This window comes from Aspergillus pseudonomiae, assembly GCF_009193645.1.
Source record: "Aspergillus pseudonomiae strain CBS 119388 unplaced genomic scaffold BDV37scaffold_15, whole genome shotgun sequence".
Classification (NCBI taxonomy): Eukaryota; Fungi; Ascomycota; class Eurotiomycetes; order Eurotiales; family Aspergillaceae; genus Aspergillus; species Aspergillus pseudonomiae.
Window position 1 is genome coordinate 77,270 of NW_022476007.1, and position 17,218 is coordinate 94,487.

A 17,218-nucleotide genomic window follows, 5' to 3' on the forward strand; every position below is an offset into this window, starting at 1 on the left:
CCTTAGCGTCCAGGTCAGCGCCCTGGTCAATCAGTAGCTTTATCACTGCCTCATGCCCATGTTCTGACGCCCAGACTACCAACGATGGAACATCAATGTCTTGGGAGTATGGCCGTGCTCCCTTTTCGAGAAGAAGCTTCACTATCGCTTCATGTCGGCATTTCACAGCCCATGATAGAGGTGTTCGACCATCCGTATCTTTAGATTCTAGGTTTGCCCCTTTCTCGAGCAGAAGCTCCACTACTCCATAGTGCCCATTTTGTGCAGCCCGTGAAAGAGCTGTCTGGCCGGGAGAACCGCCCTTTGCTTTAATATTCGATTGGTGCTCCACAAGGAGTGATACAACCTCCCGATGCCCGTTGCTAGCAGCCAACCAGAGTGGTGTGCATAGAGACTTTGATAGGCCATCTACTTTCACACTTTTCGCGCATAAAAGTAGTCGGCAGATTTCAATGTGTCCTCTATCAGCTGCATGATGTAAAGCAGTATATCCCTCTTCATCTGACACATTAACATTGCAGAAATCCAGGAGAATCTCAACGATGCCTCTATATCCAAGCTTTGATGCGACGTGAAGAGCAGGGAGTCTTTCCCCAACCAGCGGAAGATCACAAACACGTTGTAAGACAGGCCCTGCAGCTAGTGCAATTGACAGAAGACGCTCGTGCGGCTCCTTTACTGCCCATCCAAAGAGACCGTGTAGGTGGGAGTATTTTGAACGACCACCAGGAACCCAGGGGTGGAAATTCCAAGTTTCATTAAAACATGTAGCAAGCGCCTTGAATTTGTCCCAGACTACTGATGTATGGGGTATCTGTTTGGTATGCAAAGCCCAGTTTGTGACGGCGTAATCAAGAAATTTGTACCGTGTCCGATCTGGAGTTGACATTGTGCGTATCATGCGGAATTGTACTGAAATGCACTGATTCTTCTTCCGAAATAATGGGATGAAGGGTTTGGTGAGCCCGAGGCGGAGGACTGGCCGCGCAAGTAAAGCCGGCTGCGGAATTTCGATTGCCGCTCTTTCTGCTGATTGTTTGCTTAGTTGAAGACTGAAATCTGAGAAGGAAAGATAGGTAACACAAAGTTCTCCACACTCTAAATCTCCCTGCTCTGTGTTTGGGTAATCTCGAATACGTTTTGCTTGAACTTCTCTTCCTTGATATTTGTCGAGATATTGTTTCACTGAATGATGCGCGAAGCGTACACAATTGTCAGTAGGATCTATGACAATAAGATTCGCACAGCAGCCAATCACAACATCTTTCTGTGGTATCTTCTCAGCGACCCACCCCGTATCTCCCAAGTCAAAGGAGACAGCTTCTCTCAGTTCGTCAATATGAAGCGATCTAGTTCCAAAGCTAACCCACTTGAGTACCTTTAGGGCATAGCTATCTTGTAGATTTATTCTGTCAATGCAACGGCCATATGTTTCTTCCAGGCCTTTAGGCAGTGTGGCTAAGGCTGATCGTATTCCTGCATCCGTGTAGCAAGTATCCCAGAGGATCTCTAGCTGGAGATGCACCCATAGAAACCTATATATGTCAACATAAAATCCACCAAAATAAAACCTCATTGAGGAAGCTTGCTGTCATACATTCCTGACGACTCCGTTAAAAGCGTCCGCTTGATGTCTTCCACCAACACAGTATCATCAGTAAGCTTTCTGCACATGGTCTTATCAATAATGCTTGCTTCGATATAAGCCTCGATGTCTTCCATAATATTGCCAGACGTAGAGATCTGGCGAATTCCTGGCATAAACGTGGCGATGTTTATGTATCCCGGAACGTGGTCCCTGCTGAGCAACAAGATCCGTGATCCTTGCGGGGGCCTGGAGAAACAGAACAGCGATTGGATTAATCCCAAAAGGGCTTTCCCATGATTCTGGCTCAGAACGTCAAGCCCATCAATTATGTAAACAGCGTCCGGCACAGAATGGAAAAGTCGATTGAAGATATATTTCAGGTCTTCAAAATCTGGCTGGATCGGTTTAGGTCCGAAGAACTTCCTAATTTCAGTCTTAACATCTTCCGGATAAGGTCTGGACGTCGTGTGCAAAAAATCGCAAAGTTGTTTGATACAGCTAGAGAGAATATATGAGCTGTCCAGGGATCTATGATACTCATTCTCGCAGTAGAAGAAAACAGTGGGAGAACGATTTTCGGGATAGTGGTATAATGCAGCCTCTACCACTGCGGTTCTGCTGGTTGTTAGGTGATGATATCGAAAGAAGATTCCACGTAGACTAACGCTATTATTGTTTTGCCTGAGCCAACTGACAAACAGTTACACATCAGTACTGCATTGAAGGTACGTCGAACGCGGGCTTACTCTTTCCTGAGCACCATAAAGTGGAGATACTCTTGTCAGTGAACCACGCTTGGAAATCCGGATGATCAAGAAACCACTGTGTGGTGCCGACGAGACGTTTCTGAGAGAGTCTTCGATGAACCTTTCTATAATCATAACTTGAAATTTGCTCTAACAGTGTCTCATAATCTTGATCATCTACAATTCGTTAATAGGCATTTCTAAAAGAACAGTTAATGCACTCACCATTTCTACGCACTGTCACACTTGTGGCATGCTCACCTCCGAATGGGAGCTTTCCGTTGTAATAAGATACTAAAGGATCTTTTATTAGTTGAAACGTGACTATCTCTGTAACTTGAACACTCAACTTACAGTCTGAGCGCGATGGCGGTGTGTCTACAACCTGGCTTGTGTGGACCACAGAGAGGAGTTCTTTGGCATAGGCAGCCGCCGTTGCTGCTGCGTATTGTTGCCACTGTTTGTTTTTATGTGAGTCAGAATAGTCACAGATTCCTCGGATCACTAAGCATTGAAAGTCATCCATTAAGCCAGCCGCCTCCATTTCAAAGCAGAGGATGCCGATTTCCCGGGCCAGCTTATCTCTAGTGCGACCATGCTTCACCACTTGGTTCCCAGATGCAATAAGACCGTAATGAATGATAGGGTCGTATGTAAGCCGAGCAGGTCGTGTTACTAGCCTCGTATTGTCGCAATTGTCGCAAGTATTTTCGGAGCCACAGTGGTCATATTCCGAATCAAACAATAGATCCTGGTCTGCACCACGGTATGTGAAACTCTTCCTCATCATGGGGTTCCTCGCTAGCATCTCAGAAAGGAGGGTTGGAATCTTGTTTGGCATTGATAGATGCGCTGCTTTTAGCCTGGAGACTGCTGTCAAGAGCACTGGTAGCGGCTTATTCAACACCCCAGTGCGTTCAAAGCGACCGCCGCTCACTGTCTTGCCATAATCATATTGTATGACCCCACCGAAGTCCCTTGTTGGGTTGCTTACCACCACATCACCCAGTCGAATGTCAACCTTCTCGCTTGGCGCTCCTCCTCCGATGCCCACCATTAGAAAGAACCGTATCGACTGAAAAGTGGATTGCATTTGTGTCGCCAGTGTTGCAGCTGATGTCGTACCGTAAACACCCGATCGGAGGCATGCAATGACAATATTATGATCATATATCCTACCTAGGATGTACGTGTTATCGTCCGTTGGTTTCGTTGGCAAGTTGGGGTGTTTCTCATCCAGCATCGCTTCCGCCGCAGCCATTTCCAATGGGAGGGCACAGAGCCATGCGACCGTATAGTCCTGGTGGCGAAAGTTTATCGTTGCAGTCGCCATTTATATCTACGGCAGGAACTGTTGTTATTGCCTGCCACGGTAATGAAAACTATGATAATATAGCCTGCCTCACTGGCGTGGAGAGGTCACATCCACCATCAATGCGATTTTGGAGGATTGTCTGTGATCGGAACGGAAGAAGTCAGCCTTACCCCGTGATCTGTAATCCTCATGTCACGAATGACGAATAAGCCAATAAAAGTTAGCATAGAGGGGGATAACTTAAATTAAATACGACTAATAAATACAAAAGACCAGCGCCTGCAGGCCAGCACCCACCAACCAGGTAAATACTCGCTCGTCCAGTCTCCCTGAAGTGTAGATGCCGAACACAACGAAGTTCACTTAAAAATAAGTACAACGCAATTGCGGCCGCATAATTCACTAAGCTTCATCCTTAAGACCTTCTACCACTTTCCTTTACCTCTTCCTCTTCTCAATTCTTTTAATTATATGTCATGGTGGTTACTTAAAACTTTTGAATAGTCCAAGCTTTCGGGCCGCCAGCTTGTCCCACACTGGGGATATCGGGACCCACAGCATGAATAAACTACGATCTCAAACTGGGCTTACGCAAGTCATGTTCGTGGACATGTTTCGAAGCGTATCTTCTAATCACGAACAGAGTCAACAACGCGAAACTTAGGTCTCTCGAATGAGCTGCGTGCTTCCATGTCCTGGGATCAATCTTGCGGGATGCATATCAGCAGACGCGGGCTCATTCTTCCCCAATCTCAGTTAACTCGGGATACAGGAGCTGGCGCGTCGCCTTGGGTGGATGGTGGATCGTCACGTCTTGGTAGGGATTGTCCCACAGCTCCTCAGTAGTAGCTATGGCATCGTCCTGCAGCACCTCAGCATCCCGAAGAAACTGTGCCATGACAATGCCTTTCGGTCAATGTCTTCCGCTCGACTGCTTCGAGTGTCTCCAGCAATTCAACGTCCTGTATATACTTATCTCGATACCTTCTACACTGCTGCTTTAACTATCTTCAATCTCCTGCAGAGTATGTATGTGGTGTACACTTGTGGCCAAAGAAGTCGGTGGGGCATACAATCGAGGGTTTTCCCCATGATTCAGGCCGAGAAACATAGTCGTCATTGAAAGGGCTATACGTCATTTCTTCAGGACAGCAAACGCCACCGAGAAGCCTAGCATTTGAACGATATTGGGCTAGCTTGCATTACGGGCAAAATGTCTACCACAGGGGATAAAGCGGCTGCCGATAGCCCAAGAATAATCGCCTTATTGCTCCATCCAGTGGTACATTATATTTTATACCTTACATAGTTTCCCTGCAGAACCCCTAGTGCTGCTTGTAATTATACATATGGTAATTTGTATAGTAAAGGTCTTTACCGACCAAATGCCGGGCTGACGCTAGCGTAGTTGGATCACTTTTGGAACAAACCTCCGTAAAATAGTTCTGTGCAAGACCGTACATTGAGCGCATTTACGTGGCAAGCTGAAAGAGATAATCCATTTTCTTTCCACAGCTCCATCTTCTTGCTGTAGCTGCATCTGCCTACTTGGGTCAATGTCGAAATCGAGTAAGAGCACCAAACACCTCCGAGCTAGTACAGTTTCATAGTCGTCGTGGATTCGCAGAGATATCCTGAGTCTCAGATCAAGGAAAAAAGTGTCCTTAATGGGGTTCAGCTCGCAGACCAGGTGACTGATATGTAATGAGAATGTAGAAATCGAGGTAGGATCGACATACTTGGGATCTCTCTCAGAGCTGAAGAAAACCTTGTTTTAAATACCGAGATCGCGGATTTGAAAATAAAAGCCACTTTTCCTTAACAAGTGTTACTAGGTATCTCTCTGGAAACCTTTGTTTAGAGCTCATTGTCCCTCAGACTTTTTCTCTGGATATTTCCAGTCTGGAAACTTCGTTTTGAATTCTACTTAATAAGTATACCGAATGAAAAAGCCTTGTCTATAAGAAAATAGAGGCGCTTCTCTTCTTTAAAACTGAGTTAATATGAATTGTGACTGGGCTAATGGAAATGTTTTCCTTACAGAAGAAGCTACATAGTACAAATCACAATTGCAAGACGTGGGACCCACTTAGGCTTCAATAGTACCGTGGATTGTTGCCGATCCGTGCCTCCACTTTATTGTTTTGGAATACGCGGGAGATACTTTCCCCCACAGCTCGGCATGAATTTGGATTGGTGAACTGGAGGGGTGGTGGTGAGCTGAAACCGAGCTGAGCTGAGTCGGTAGTTTGTAGATCCATTGAAAGTAGAGTCAGAATGAAATGACATGGCCGGCAATTTCCGAATACCATGGGGGTGTACATACCTTATAAACTCACTGTTTCTGTAGTCTACAGGGCCCGGATATCTTCTCCCTTTCTTCTCCATTCACTACTATTTTGGAGTTTTCTCGGTTCAGTTCCGTTGATTCCATTGCTTTGGTTCTTGATGCTTGTCCGACAGCCTCTTTTCGCCCTTTTTTGGGTGAGCGTGGCAACTGCCTCCCAAAAATGTCTGTCATCCAATATTGCGGGTACGAAAGGCTACGATGCCTGTTGTACTGGTCGATCTAGCGGTACAGAGTCGATAAATGGTGTTGAATTTCAATTCACTTGCCAGCAGTATTCTCTTGACTCCAATCGAAAGCAAGGGCAGGCATCCGTGGCTATGACTGCTGCAGATTGCGCTGGACAATGTGCCGAGAACCCCGAATGCGTGGTTTCTACATGGTATGCAACTAAAAAACAATGTCTGGCGCTTTCAGACAGAGGATTCCGGACCTATGGCCCAGCGAAATACTGGGTCACGTTTGTGCGAACCGGAAAGACAACCGAGGAAAAGGGCGGCAATGAACAGTGCAGCAGCGAGAAGCTGGTCTTGGAGAAGGAGCTTCAAGAGAGATGTGAGAAAGAGAAGGTTACCTTAAGCACCAAGTGCGACGAGGACCGAACCAGCATCGACAAGAAACTCCAGGAGAGCAAGGAGGAATGGGAAAAAAAGATAACAGCCTTAAAAGCCACCTGTGACGCAGACAAGAGCGCCAAGGAGCAGTGTGAGCAGGACAAGGCTGAACTCAATAAAAAACACAACGAAGAAAAGTACACAAAAGAGAAATTGGAGCAAGAAAAACAAGTTATACTTAATAAGTATAAGGAAGAGAAAGCAGCTCTGGAAAAGGCAAATATTGATGAGAAAACCAAGCTGGAACAGGAGAACAACAAACTCAAAGAGGTCATCGCCACTAGTGGTGGTGGGCCAGCTAAGCCCGATTCCTTACCAGTAGGGATCAATCCTTACCTGCCTTGTCCCAATATTGATGGCAAAGAATACACCGTCGATGGCGTAACATACAGGGCGTTCTGTTGGAAAAAGCCGCGGGGACGCTATATCAACACAGACGTTGATGGGGGAAAACTTAATATCCGGGACCTTGTTATCGGTATGAAGGCGTGCTCTCTGGATTCAGCATGCCAGGGAGTATATTCCAACCATCAAAGTTACTGGACCATCCATCTAGACTACCAGTTCCCTCCCTTAGAGGAAATTCCCCACCTTAATAGTGAGCAGCATTTGAGTTTCATTCCGGTGCAGCCTCGTGGGAACAATTTCAAGCCTAATGCGCTTGCTATCCCCAGTCTTCTAGCAGGAAATGTTTTTGGTGGCTGCCCCGAGTCAGATGGCCAGCAGCTAAATATTGGCTCACACACCTTTAACTTCCACTGTAGGGAGTACACTGGAGCTCCGGATGCACACCTACCGATCAGTTCTTATATCCGCTACCCGCCATGGTGTTTGGCAGTCTGTGCAGGAACCCCAGGTTGTGAGGGCACCAGTATGGGATACGGTTCGTGTAAGTTCTATTCTAGGTTTGAGAAGCTTGAGAAGATGGAGCAGTCAAAGATAGTTCCTCATCATTGGGTGGCTGTGCTATCGCAGGCGGGAAATGATTAGAGATATGGCAAAAGAGAATTTCATGCTCTGGATAGGACTATTACTACTGCGTTTTATCCATATTGACGGCAGCGGGATCTTAAATAGACCTAGCACGCACACCTTGTTAGATAATCTCGTTGCCTGAGCCTTGCAGATAGAACCAATCAACAACTTCTTCCTCCAGGAAGGCCTGTAACCTTGGAGATTGGCAAGCAATAGAGGTCATGCAAATTCGACGTGAACACAATCTATAAAATTTGGTCTCCCATATATGACTCACTGAATATGGCTTCCTCGACAAAGACAAGCTGTTCGTTAGTAAAAGTCATAATCCCAGAGCAAGTTTCTCAGGTTTGACAATAGGCTGCCAGCTCAAAAGGAAGCTCGAGTGCGATGACTTCGTTGTGATGACCAGGCCGCAAGGGCTGGCGGTAATTGGCAGGAGAACCAATGTCTGACTTGATCACTGATCACTATAATGGGTTTTATGCCATTGGCTTCTTGCAAAGATCTAGGTTGGAGATTCGATGTCCCGCATGTTTATACGGTCTTTCCTTCGCTCCTAACCGCTTTTCCCGCAGACATACCCTCATTGATTGGAGTGGTGTAAGGCACGCGGTCATGGCCTTAGACTATCCAGTGCGCTACGTAGTAGCGGGTTCTAGAGCCCACGAGTTACCGCCCGCGGGGAATGTTGGTCATTTAGTAAAATTCCTTATACCGCCTAAACCCTAGATTAGGTGCCTTACAGGTAGTCGGCTCCATGTATTCGCCTTGGAGTTGAAAGGCCGCGTGCTAATTTTCTTACCACGTCCCCCATTCGACACAAAACAATGCAGACGGTTTTATAGCAAGAAGACCCGGCTATTCGACTATCGACGCAGTGTCTGGTCTGATCTCCGCCGTGACAAATGTCAAATTAGACTTTGGTGATATTAGCATGTTTGATGCTATACCTTTTCTTGATCAGACTGAGACAGGCCAAGGTAATCAGGGTATTAACAATGAAGTACACAATTTATGTGCCGGTATAATCCGAGCGAAAAGGCCAGACGCCATGATATACTGTTTTGGAACAGAAACACGGCACTCTCTTTTTCAACAAGTTTGCTATCGCGGCGTGGGGGAAAGTTTCGATAAATGACAAGCGAGGGTCAGTTTATGCTCGACCCGGGCTATCTTTAATTCGCGTGAATTCATTTCAACCAAGCCATGCGATAATATTGCCCGATATTCTGCTGCCTCGGGCGGCTGTTAGTAGTAAATACACCAAGGCTTTCGCTGTGTTGAGGCATAGGTGGATTGAAGAGCCATCGGTGACATCGTTGAGGAATGAATGCAGTGACGCAGTCAAAAAATAATTCTGATGATAAGTCTGTTCCTCCGCAATTAGATTATATTAAGTCGTACATAAGCAGCTAGGGACTAACAAAACGATTGGGAACGACAATATCCAAAAGGGTGATGACGAACTCTCACTGGGGCTCAGTTTGGAGAAATATCTGTTTCATAGCCCTAGCGACAGTGCGTCTGAGGGTATCTATATCAGCCTTGACGTGTCTACTATTACTTAGCTTTGCTGCGATATTTCGTAGGCCTTGGAAAAATTGACGATAGAAAATGATGCGGATTTGGGCTTACCACAGCAGATATTAGAAGGTCTCAAACGTTGGCGCCGCAAAGCCTGGCCAAGCTAGATTTAAAAGCAATTCGAGTGTGTATTATGGGTACCTTGACCATTCTGAGATCTTGGTCCAGAAGTCTACACAGCCGAGGAAACTGGCGAAAAAGCTGGAGAACAGGTTCTAAAGCCTCCTGCGTGATTCGAGCATCTCTTACAGCCAGTCATGAAATAGGGTATTCCGTAATAAAGCTGCGCAAGCAGGTGCTTTTCGAGGGCTTAGCAGAAAAAGAATCAGGGCAAACCCTGTGCGAACTTGGCTCCTTGACCGGGAACTGTTAGGATGAGGGCAATCGCGACCAGCTGAAAGAACTGCCAAAAGTTTCAGCATCCCATATAGGTTATGATACCAGAAAGTGCGGCACATACGACCATAGGGTATGGACAACAGGGCTTCCCGTCCACTCAGCCATACTTAAGCCACATATTAAACGCGGCAGACTAGAAAATAAGCCCTTTAGAAATTACTGCTTTAGAGATAAACGCCGCTAAATCATAAAATATATATAAATAAACTAAATAAGCTGTAAGAGCTATATAAGCAAATAGAATAAACAAATAGATAAGCTAAACAACTTAGTAAAATTTTTATTAAATAAAAATTCTTAACCTAATTATCTATCACTTTTTTTTCTTCCAAGATACTCGTTCTTAAGAAACAGCTTCAATTATAATCCTATACAGAAACCAACTATATTACGTGATAGAAACTTATTGCTATCTAAGAAAAAGTAGACTGGTATTGTCAAGATTATCTACTAGTCAGGGTAGAAGACCTGTCGGCTAGGTAAGGATACGTAGGTAAAACAACAGTAAATAGTCTATTGATAGAGACTGATTCTTGATTTCTTTCTTTACTACTTCCGTTGCTAATTTATAGCTAAAGATCTTTAAAATTTTTTGTATAGAGTACTGAATCTTTAGAGAGGGTCCACTATTCGTTATTAAAAAGGTGACTGATATAGATATCGAAGGCGCCGTCTGGCCTCTGAGATGTCCATGCACCTGGGGCAGGGTATACTGTACAGTCACCTTGCATAATCGTTATCAATTCTGTGATAGTATGCTTTCTCTACATTACTCTCGAAGAAGACAAGATTAACTTTGTAGAGCAGTATAGGAAAATACGAGACAGTGTTCCGAGCCATAGCGATTAGACTACTAACAGATGAGTCACTTGTCTATTTCTGTCCGTTCCTTCCACAGGGGGCTCGCTAGCGGGATCAACTAAGGTTGCATACTAGGGTTGTGGCTGGCGGTCCTGCCCGTCCCCCGAAAGTTAGAAAAGTGGCCCTAAATAAGGTATCCAGTTACTAATCGGCGTTAGATGTGACGTCACCCGAGAAATTTCGTTTTTGAATAATTGCCAAATACAGATACTGTACCGCTGGATACCAACTTATACCCAGTGGCCTATAATCCTTTTATCTTAGCATCCTTGCTTGGAGCGTCACTTTCCTGTATGGGATTTCCCCCTTTCCTTCGATCATCTTTTCTTGTACTACTACTATTCAAAGGGATGAACCATTCGGCATAGCAAGTATGCAACATAGTAACAATGCACACCTTTTTGCATTCTGTTTCGCCGCCTTCTTTCAGACTTGACATTGAATAGCTGACTTGGCTGATACCACACTAAGGCACCTATGACTGAAATCTTCTTTCTTTTTAACGTGTTTTAGTGTGACGGATTAGAGGACGAGTCAAGGCTCCTTGATGTGGCCACTAATACGATACCGTGGGTTGTACAGCATATCATAAAATGGTAGAGAAAATTGATTGGCGATTGACACCTATGCAATTCATCATAGACATCTGGTATCCCTTGGTTCTCCTTGTGTAACATACCACTGGTGGTACTTCCTGAAGCGGCCGAGTAGTACAATTCATCATAGATATCTGGTATCCCTTGGTTCCCCTTGTGTAACATACCACTGATGGAAATATCTGAGTAGTAAATCCCATAATAGGTATCTGCTATCCTTTGGTTTCTTTGCGTAAAACATCACTGTCGGAGGTTCTCAAAGCGGTCGACCAGTGTTAGACATTGACAAAACCCGAGGGACTGCGACGGAAGTGTAAAAAAAATCAGCCATACTTTATGCATAATTTGGCTGCAATTTGGGTATTACACTTAGTTACTTATATGTGTTATAGTCTAGAGGAAGGCTGCGACTGATTATTCTTGTTTTCATCCTTATCCTTGGCTTTAATATGTACAAAATGAACATCATCATATCATAATGATACATCCGTTGGAAATCAATGGTCCGCATGATCCGCAGCTTCAGCTATCTAGGGCTATGGCCTAGGGAAAATGATGACTGACGTAGACACAACGCAACACTTTTTTGACCTCAAAACTTTGGGGCATTATTAATCTGCCTTTTATTAACCGGGAGCTTTAATATAAACTCTGAATTAAATTAAACAGTGATGTGGTTGCTTGTTGAAGTTGACAACTTTTCATGGTTTGATTTTCCCGGACATGAAATTAGCCAATCATGTTTTTGCAGATATGGCCACACTAAACCATTTATAGAGATCACATGATGAGAATCGCTATCCGTCCCGCTACATACGGAGTATATTTTACAACTTCGCCTACAACAGACAGAAAAACTGTCAACTAATTAAGCCTGCCCTGTTTTAAAGCAATAAGAAGTATTAGTATAACAGAAGTATAAAAAAAAATTATAGGTGAAAATATACTCTCTTCTACAAGATATTTATTAGGATACAGATCAGGTTACTAAGTTTCTTACTGGTGTTTGGTATACTAACTATAGCTTAGTAGCTCGACTTTGATCCTGTTACTCTGGGCAGAAGGATTAAATTACTGTATATAATGGACTCATTCATATATAATCTGGACTCCTAGCCTATATACTAAGCTCCTGGCTACAAAATAAAAGATAAGGACTGTATAGTAAGTTATCCAAGAACTTAGTCTAAAGTGATACATCATTTTCTTTCCCCGCCTGGGTGGATTCGAAATGGCATCCGGTTCTCAGTCAGTTACTTACGTGTAACTGATACAGCATCACTCTGCCCATCTTTTTACAACAAGTTGAATATGGCCAGTTCGGAGCTGCGCAAGGGCCAATGCTTGTTTCCTGTTTAGCTGATTATTCAGGGCCCTTGTATGCTTCTCTGGAAGAGCTGTACGAATTACATTTGTATATTTGCCGACTGGGTTCTGTAGAAACTGATTGTGACAGCCAAGCAATGTGATGGTATTGAAGCCCTCTTATTTATAATCCCAAACGTGAGGAGGAGAAGGAATGGTGAGGGGCTGTGCAGAGAAGTAAACAAGCTAGAATCAAGCTAGGATCAAGCAATGCGATTAAATGATCACATAGCATTCGTCATATTCCTTTCCTTTGTAGACTTAGAGTCAAAGCTGTGCCTTGCCCTTCTTTCCTTCGGCATTTATATCCCAAGGACTACCTAACCATGGCCATGGAGCCCAAAGTAGCCTAACAGCTCGGTGGTGAGGTCCTACTGCTTTTTCAAGGAGGGCCACCATTACCCATAGTACTACAGGTGGTGGTTGTATAGGTCGATGTTGTGGTAGTGGTAGAGTAATCAGTCAAGGTGACTGTGGCTCCACCAGCAGTGACGGTAATAGTTGTAGTTGTAGTTCCTCCACTCTCGGTGACGGTGACAGGAACAGTGGCGGATTTCCTACTAATACTATCAGTGGATTGATAACTCCGAATCCTGACTATTGCTATCTTCGGCAGCTGATTTCTTACCCGCTGTTACAGCAATTCTTGTGGTTATTATCGAAGTCCCCATCGTGGTTATCAGTATCACCGAAATCGCCGTTGACGATATTTACAGGTAGGAACCCGGGCCCAGAATCTACCCATCCACCCCCAGGAGAATTGTGAGATACCGCAAGGTGTATCAGCATTGTGGCAAATGCAAAAAGATAGATATGGTAAAGCATTGTGCCGAATAAGAGAGAGTACCAAATAGATGAAGGTGGAATTGGGCCCTGACCACTAGCAAAACTGAATGGAAGTAGGATGGGACGACCTTTCTTTAATAAGCCTTGCAAGGATAAATAATAGTTAGTGGTGGAGCTCTACTGATGCCTCTCGCCTCTTATATTTCTTTGCTTATCGCATTCCTGTCGCTCATTCCTCCATGCCTTCGGAGCTAAAAGGCATGTTTTCTGCATTCCTTATGCGATGACTGTTTTAGTTAGGGCTCCCAGCGCTCCCAGCTCTAACGAAAATGCGAGCACCGCATTCTTATGTCGCTGACAGGTAGGAGGGAACTATCTTTTAGGGAATAATTACAACTCGAATCATCCATTAATCTACTAAGAATAAGAATGACGGAATGGATAGCAGCCTCTGCATTCACATAACAGTATAGGGAAAACCTAACTCCAAGAGGAATAAAAACCTATACTAAGGCAGATAATCGAATTATCAATAGAATTACCACTTTTAAACATGTGCCTTACCACCTTCCGTTCCCTTACCATTTTCCGCCCCTACGACACCAGGATCTGGTGCTCCTGTGGTCGGGCATCCACTGGGACACGGCTGTGTTTTTGTGAAAGAACAGACAGTTGCGATATCAGATGAAGTAACCGTAGGTTGCCGAGTTGTCTTAACGTAGGTATATTGGACTTCGCACTCTGTGCAAACGCTCGATTTAGTCTCGCTGCACGACCCAGAACAGCTTGAAGGCGGCGGGTCTGGGGTTGCCTGTGCAGTTGAGAGGAGAAGTGCGGCTAAAGCGTAGAAAGTCTTCATGTTGTTCTCTGTCCTTCTTCCCTATGGCTCCAGTTAGCGTATCCATGCTCACCTACGGTAGTTGGCTTTTCTCGCCCTCTTACCGACAGGATGGAAAAATGTAACTTCAGACCGATTTACGGAAGCTAAGGCCGATGCTGTGGTTCTTTATTCCAAAGGAAGACAATATTAGCTTGAAGGCGACTTTTGAAAGTGGTGAGCTTCTAACCTTCCTTGTAGATAGAATTTAGGATCAGATTTAAATTACCAAGATGAAGGGAAAGTTCAAGGGCTCTTTAAATGCTATCACTGTATGGGCTCTGAAGTGTATTTACTGGGATGCAACCTCTAGCGTATATTCTATTCCCACATGTAAGCATCATTGAAAACGCAATGAAGAGTCATGGCATCATGATTTTGCCGCAGTAAGGCCTCGTGACGCATGGAGAAGTCAAGGAGAAGTTATGTCAGATATCAAAGTCGGCAAGCTGCAGGTGGATTGTACCGGAAAAGGCAACAGTTGCTTCACGACGGTGTAAAGTCTAGGATCCACTGAAATGTTACCAACAGAGCCTTAGACAAATGGAAAAGTATGATCTCTCATCATCATCGATGGTATTGCTTCATTGTGAAGGCATGTTACATTTAAGATGTGCACTTCGAGTCCTTCCATTACCACGGTCATTTCATGACCTACACATAAACCTTCGCTTGAAGTAAATATCCTTGGCATTGGCCAGGCCCCAGACTAATATCATGAAATTGACGCAAAGAGCAATAGACTTGGCTTGGCTCAGAGCGAAACTACTACCGTTGATGGACCATTCGAGCCTTACTGGTGTATTTTTCTACCCTAGGTCTTGTCCTATAAGAGATCGTCAGACCCATAGTATTACCTTCTCTTAAGTAGAATAGCTATTCTGAGGTGCTGTTTCTACTTCCTTACAATTGTTTGCAAGGTCTGGCGATCCACCAATTGATCGGATAGACAAACTTTAACGAACACCTATCAACCTCTTTCAATATGGGAGACAGCAGCGAGAGCCTAGTTCTTGGACTAGGATACCTACCTACACCTCCCGATGTCACCAAGAAACTAGCGGGAATCAAACTGGTCAAGAAGCCGGCAGTCCTACCAAAGCACGTTGATTTCAGCGGAGACATGAAGCCCCCGAAATACCAGAACGGTTGGGCATCCTGTGTGCCTTTTGGCCTCCTCGGGGCGCTGGATAGCGCTACCCTCCCAGATACGTATTCCGAAGCCTACAATTGGTACAAAACCAAGCAACTACATGGGTTTGACCCTCATGGAAACTCTGGCGTCAATGTCCATGTGGCTATATCAGTCATGCAGAAACAAGGCACTTGCTGGGAAAGCTCTTGTGTATACCCCACTGACCCTGACCATCGGTATCCAAAGTACGATTGGCCAGAACCTAGCGACGCAGCGAACAAAGAAGCTCTCAAACACAAAATTGCCGATGCTCGATTTCTGATTAAACCCGTTGATAAGGATGCGGTGAGGATGCTCCTTGCAGCGAAAACCCCTGTTGTTATTGGATTCTCTATGTTCGGTGACCCTACCTATTGGAAAAAGTGGATTTGGTCCGACGAGTGTTTAACAAGTGGTGTGGTCCCCATGCCACCTGAGCCTGTTCCGGACCCAACTGATGGCCATTGTGTCTCGTTGGTGGGATATGATGATGACAAAAAATTATTCAAGTTCAAAAACTCCTGGGGCAGGGAGCGGGGAAAGGATGGCTGGTTCTGGATGCCATACGAATATTTTGAGAAGGTAGATCAGCAAGGCAACCCATACATCACCGATGCAATCGTCTTCACCCCTGGGCAGGAGCAGCCCGCAATTCCCAGTTTACGTGCCATGGCTGAAACAGTAGCCCCGGATGCAATCTGGAAGCATTTTGCATTCACTGATGGCGAGCAGCCAAGCGGGTTGGTTTAGCACTGCCAGCCGAGAAGAAAGGGGCAGAAGGGTTGCAATGGTTGGGAGAGTTGGCCCTTCCTGCTCCACCATACGTTACACAGGAGGAATGGTAATTTTCAACCTCTACCATTCAATCTTCTTCTACATGCCATTCAACCTGGCCTGGCGGGAGCAAAAATTGATGAAGTCTCTGTCTCATCGATTTTACAATGATTAACCGCATTTAAATTGAATTGCAAATTTATACTCGTGATAAAAGCTTCCCTGCTTGCGCGATTGTACTGGTAATCCAGACTTCATGCAGTCCACTATTTGAAAGGCCCTGGATCGCTCGCTTGGTGGTGTTACGCCTCCGAGATCTCTGGACCGCTTCAATTCGCTCTAAAGTAGAGTTTATAGCCGCGAGCTGCTCAGATTGAACTTTCTGCTGTTGAAAAAGGCGTTCTAGGCAGCACTCAACTCGCGGAGAGGTCTCTGCAGATTCTCAATACTTGAAGACAGAGGATTTGGAGGCGGCGTAGTCTCTCTGTACGCGCGTAGATCAGGTACGGAGATCTCTGGTAGAGATGGTAAAGCATTCTGAATAGTTTCAATAATAAAAGATCCATCGGGAGGGTAGATACCGCGCTCCTTAAGAGTCACAAATAATCTGTATATCGAAGATCTTCTTACGTACGGCTATAATATTACCAAAAAAATTGTCTTTATCCCCCGGAACCCCACACCACTGCGTAATACGATTATTCGCACTGCGAAAATGCGTCTTTCCATCGAGCGGTTGGTAGAGGTGAGTTGTAAGAGATCTAAAGCAAAAGGGGAGAATCTTATAGATCTCGCAGAGTTGTAGAAATTCAACTGTTTTATAAGAAGTATGGCTGTCGAAGATAAGCACGCGTGTTTCTCCCTTATTTATACGATCCCTAGTCTCCTTGTGGAATCGATGAAACCATTCAATCAAGATTTCGTCATTGATATAGCCTTTTTCCAGAGACTGCAGTATAGGCATCCGGTAAATTTACGTCATACAAGGCCTCCATAAATCGCTTGCCTTTAAAGATAAAAAGCGGCTTCATAATCCAACCGTGTGCAGCAATACATTCAACCCCAGCTATATTCTCCGCTCTGATTCTAAAGATCAGGAACTCCTCCTCTTAGACTAAGCATGTTTTGCCTCTTTCCTTCGCCTGGTTAGAACCCGCATTCGTCAGAATTATACACAAGGCGAGGATAGATCCCGTTAAGTTTATAAGCTAATT

General features: G+C 44.8%; 3 protein-coding genes across 3 annotated transcripts; 2 read left to right on the top strand and 1 right to left on the bottom strand.

Annotated features, from left to right (window-relative positions):
• Window positions 1–42: 42 nt before the first annotated feature.
• BDV37DRAFT_280595 (uncharacterized protein) lies at window positions 43–3,595 on the bottom strand (the record flags this gene model as incomplete). Its single annotated transcript, XM_032086609.1, has 7 exons — window positions 43–75; window positions 143–1,535; window positions 1,598–2,203; window positions 2,254–2,278; window positions 2,335–2,511; window positions 2,560–2,628; window positions 2,689–3,595. 7 exons carry the CDS (start codon window positions 3,593–3,595, stop codon window positions 43–45), a joined length of 3,210 nt encoding a protein of 1,069 aa, XP_031943956.1.
• A 2,721-nt stretch (window positions 3,596–6,316) lies between these two features.
• Window positions 6,317–7,600, top strand: BDV37DRAFT_280596 (uncharacterized protein; the record flags this gene model as incomplete). The annotated part of the gene is made up of 1 exon (XM_032086610.1): window positions 6,317–7,600. One exon carries the CDS (start codon window positions 6,317–6,319, stop codon window positions 7,598–7,600), a length of 1,284 nt encoding a protein of 427 aa, XP_031943957.1.
• Window positions 7,601–15,041: 7,441 nt separating this feature from the next.
• On the top strand, window positions 15,042–15,980 carry BDV37DRAFT_280598 (uncharacterized protein; the record flags this gene model as incomplete). The annotated part of the gene is made up of 1 exon (XM_032086611.1): window positions 15,042–15,980. The coding sequence occupies one exon, from the start codon at window positions 15,042–15,044 to the stop codon at window positions 15,978–15,980; it is 939 nt and encodes a 312-aa protein (XP_031943958.1).
• Between the last annotated feature and the right edge of the window lie 1,238 nt (window positions 15,981–17,218).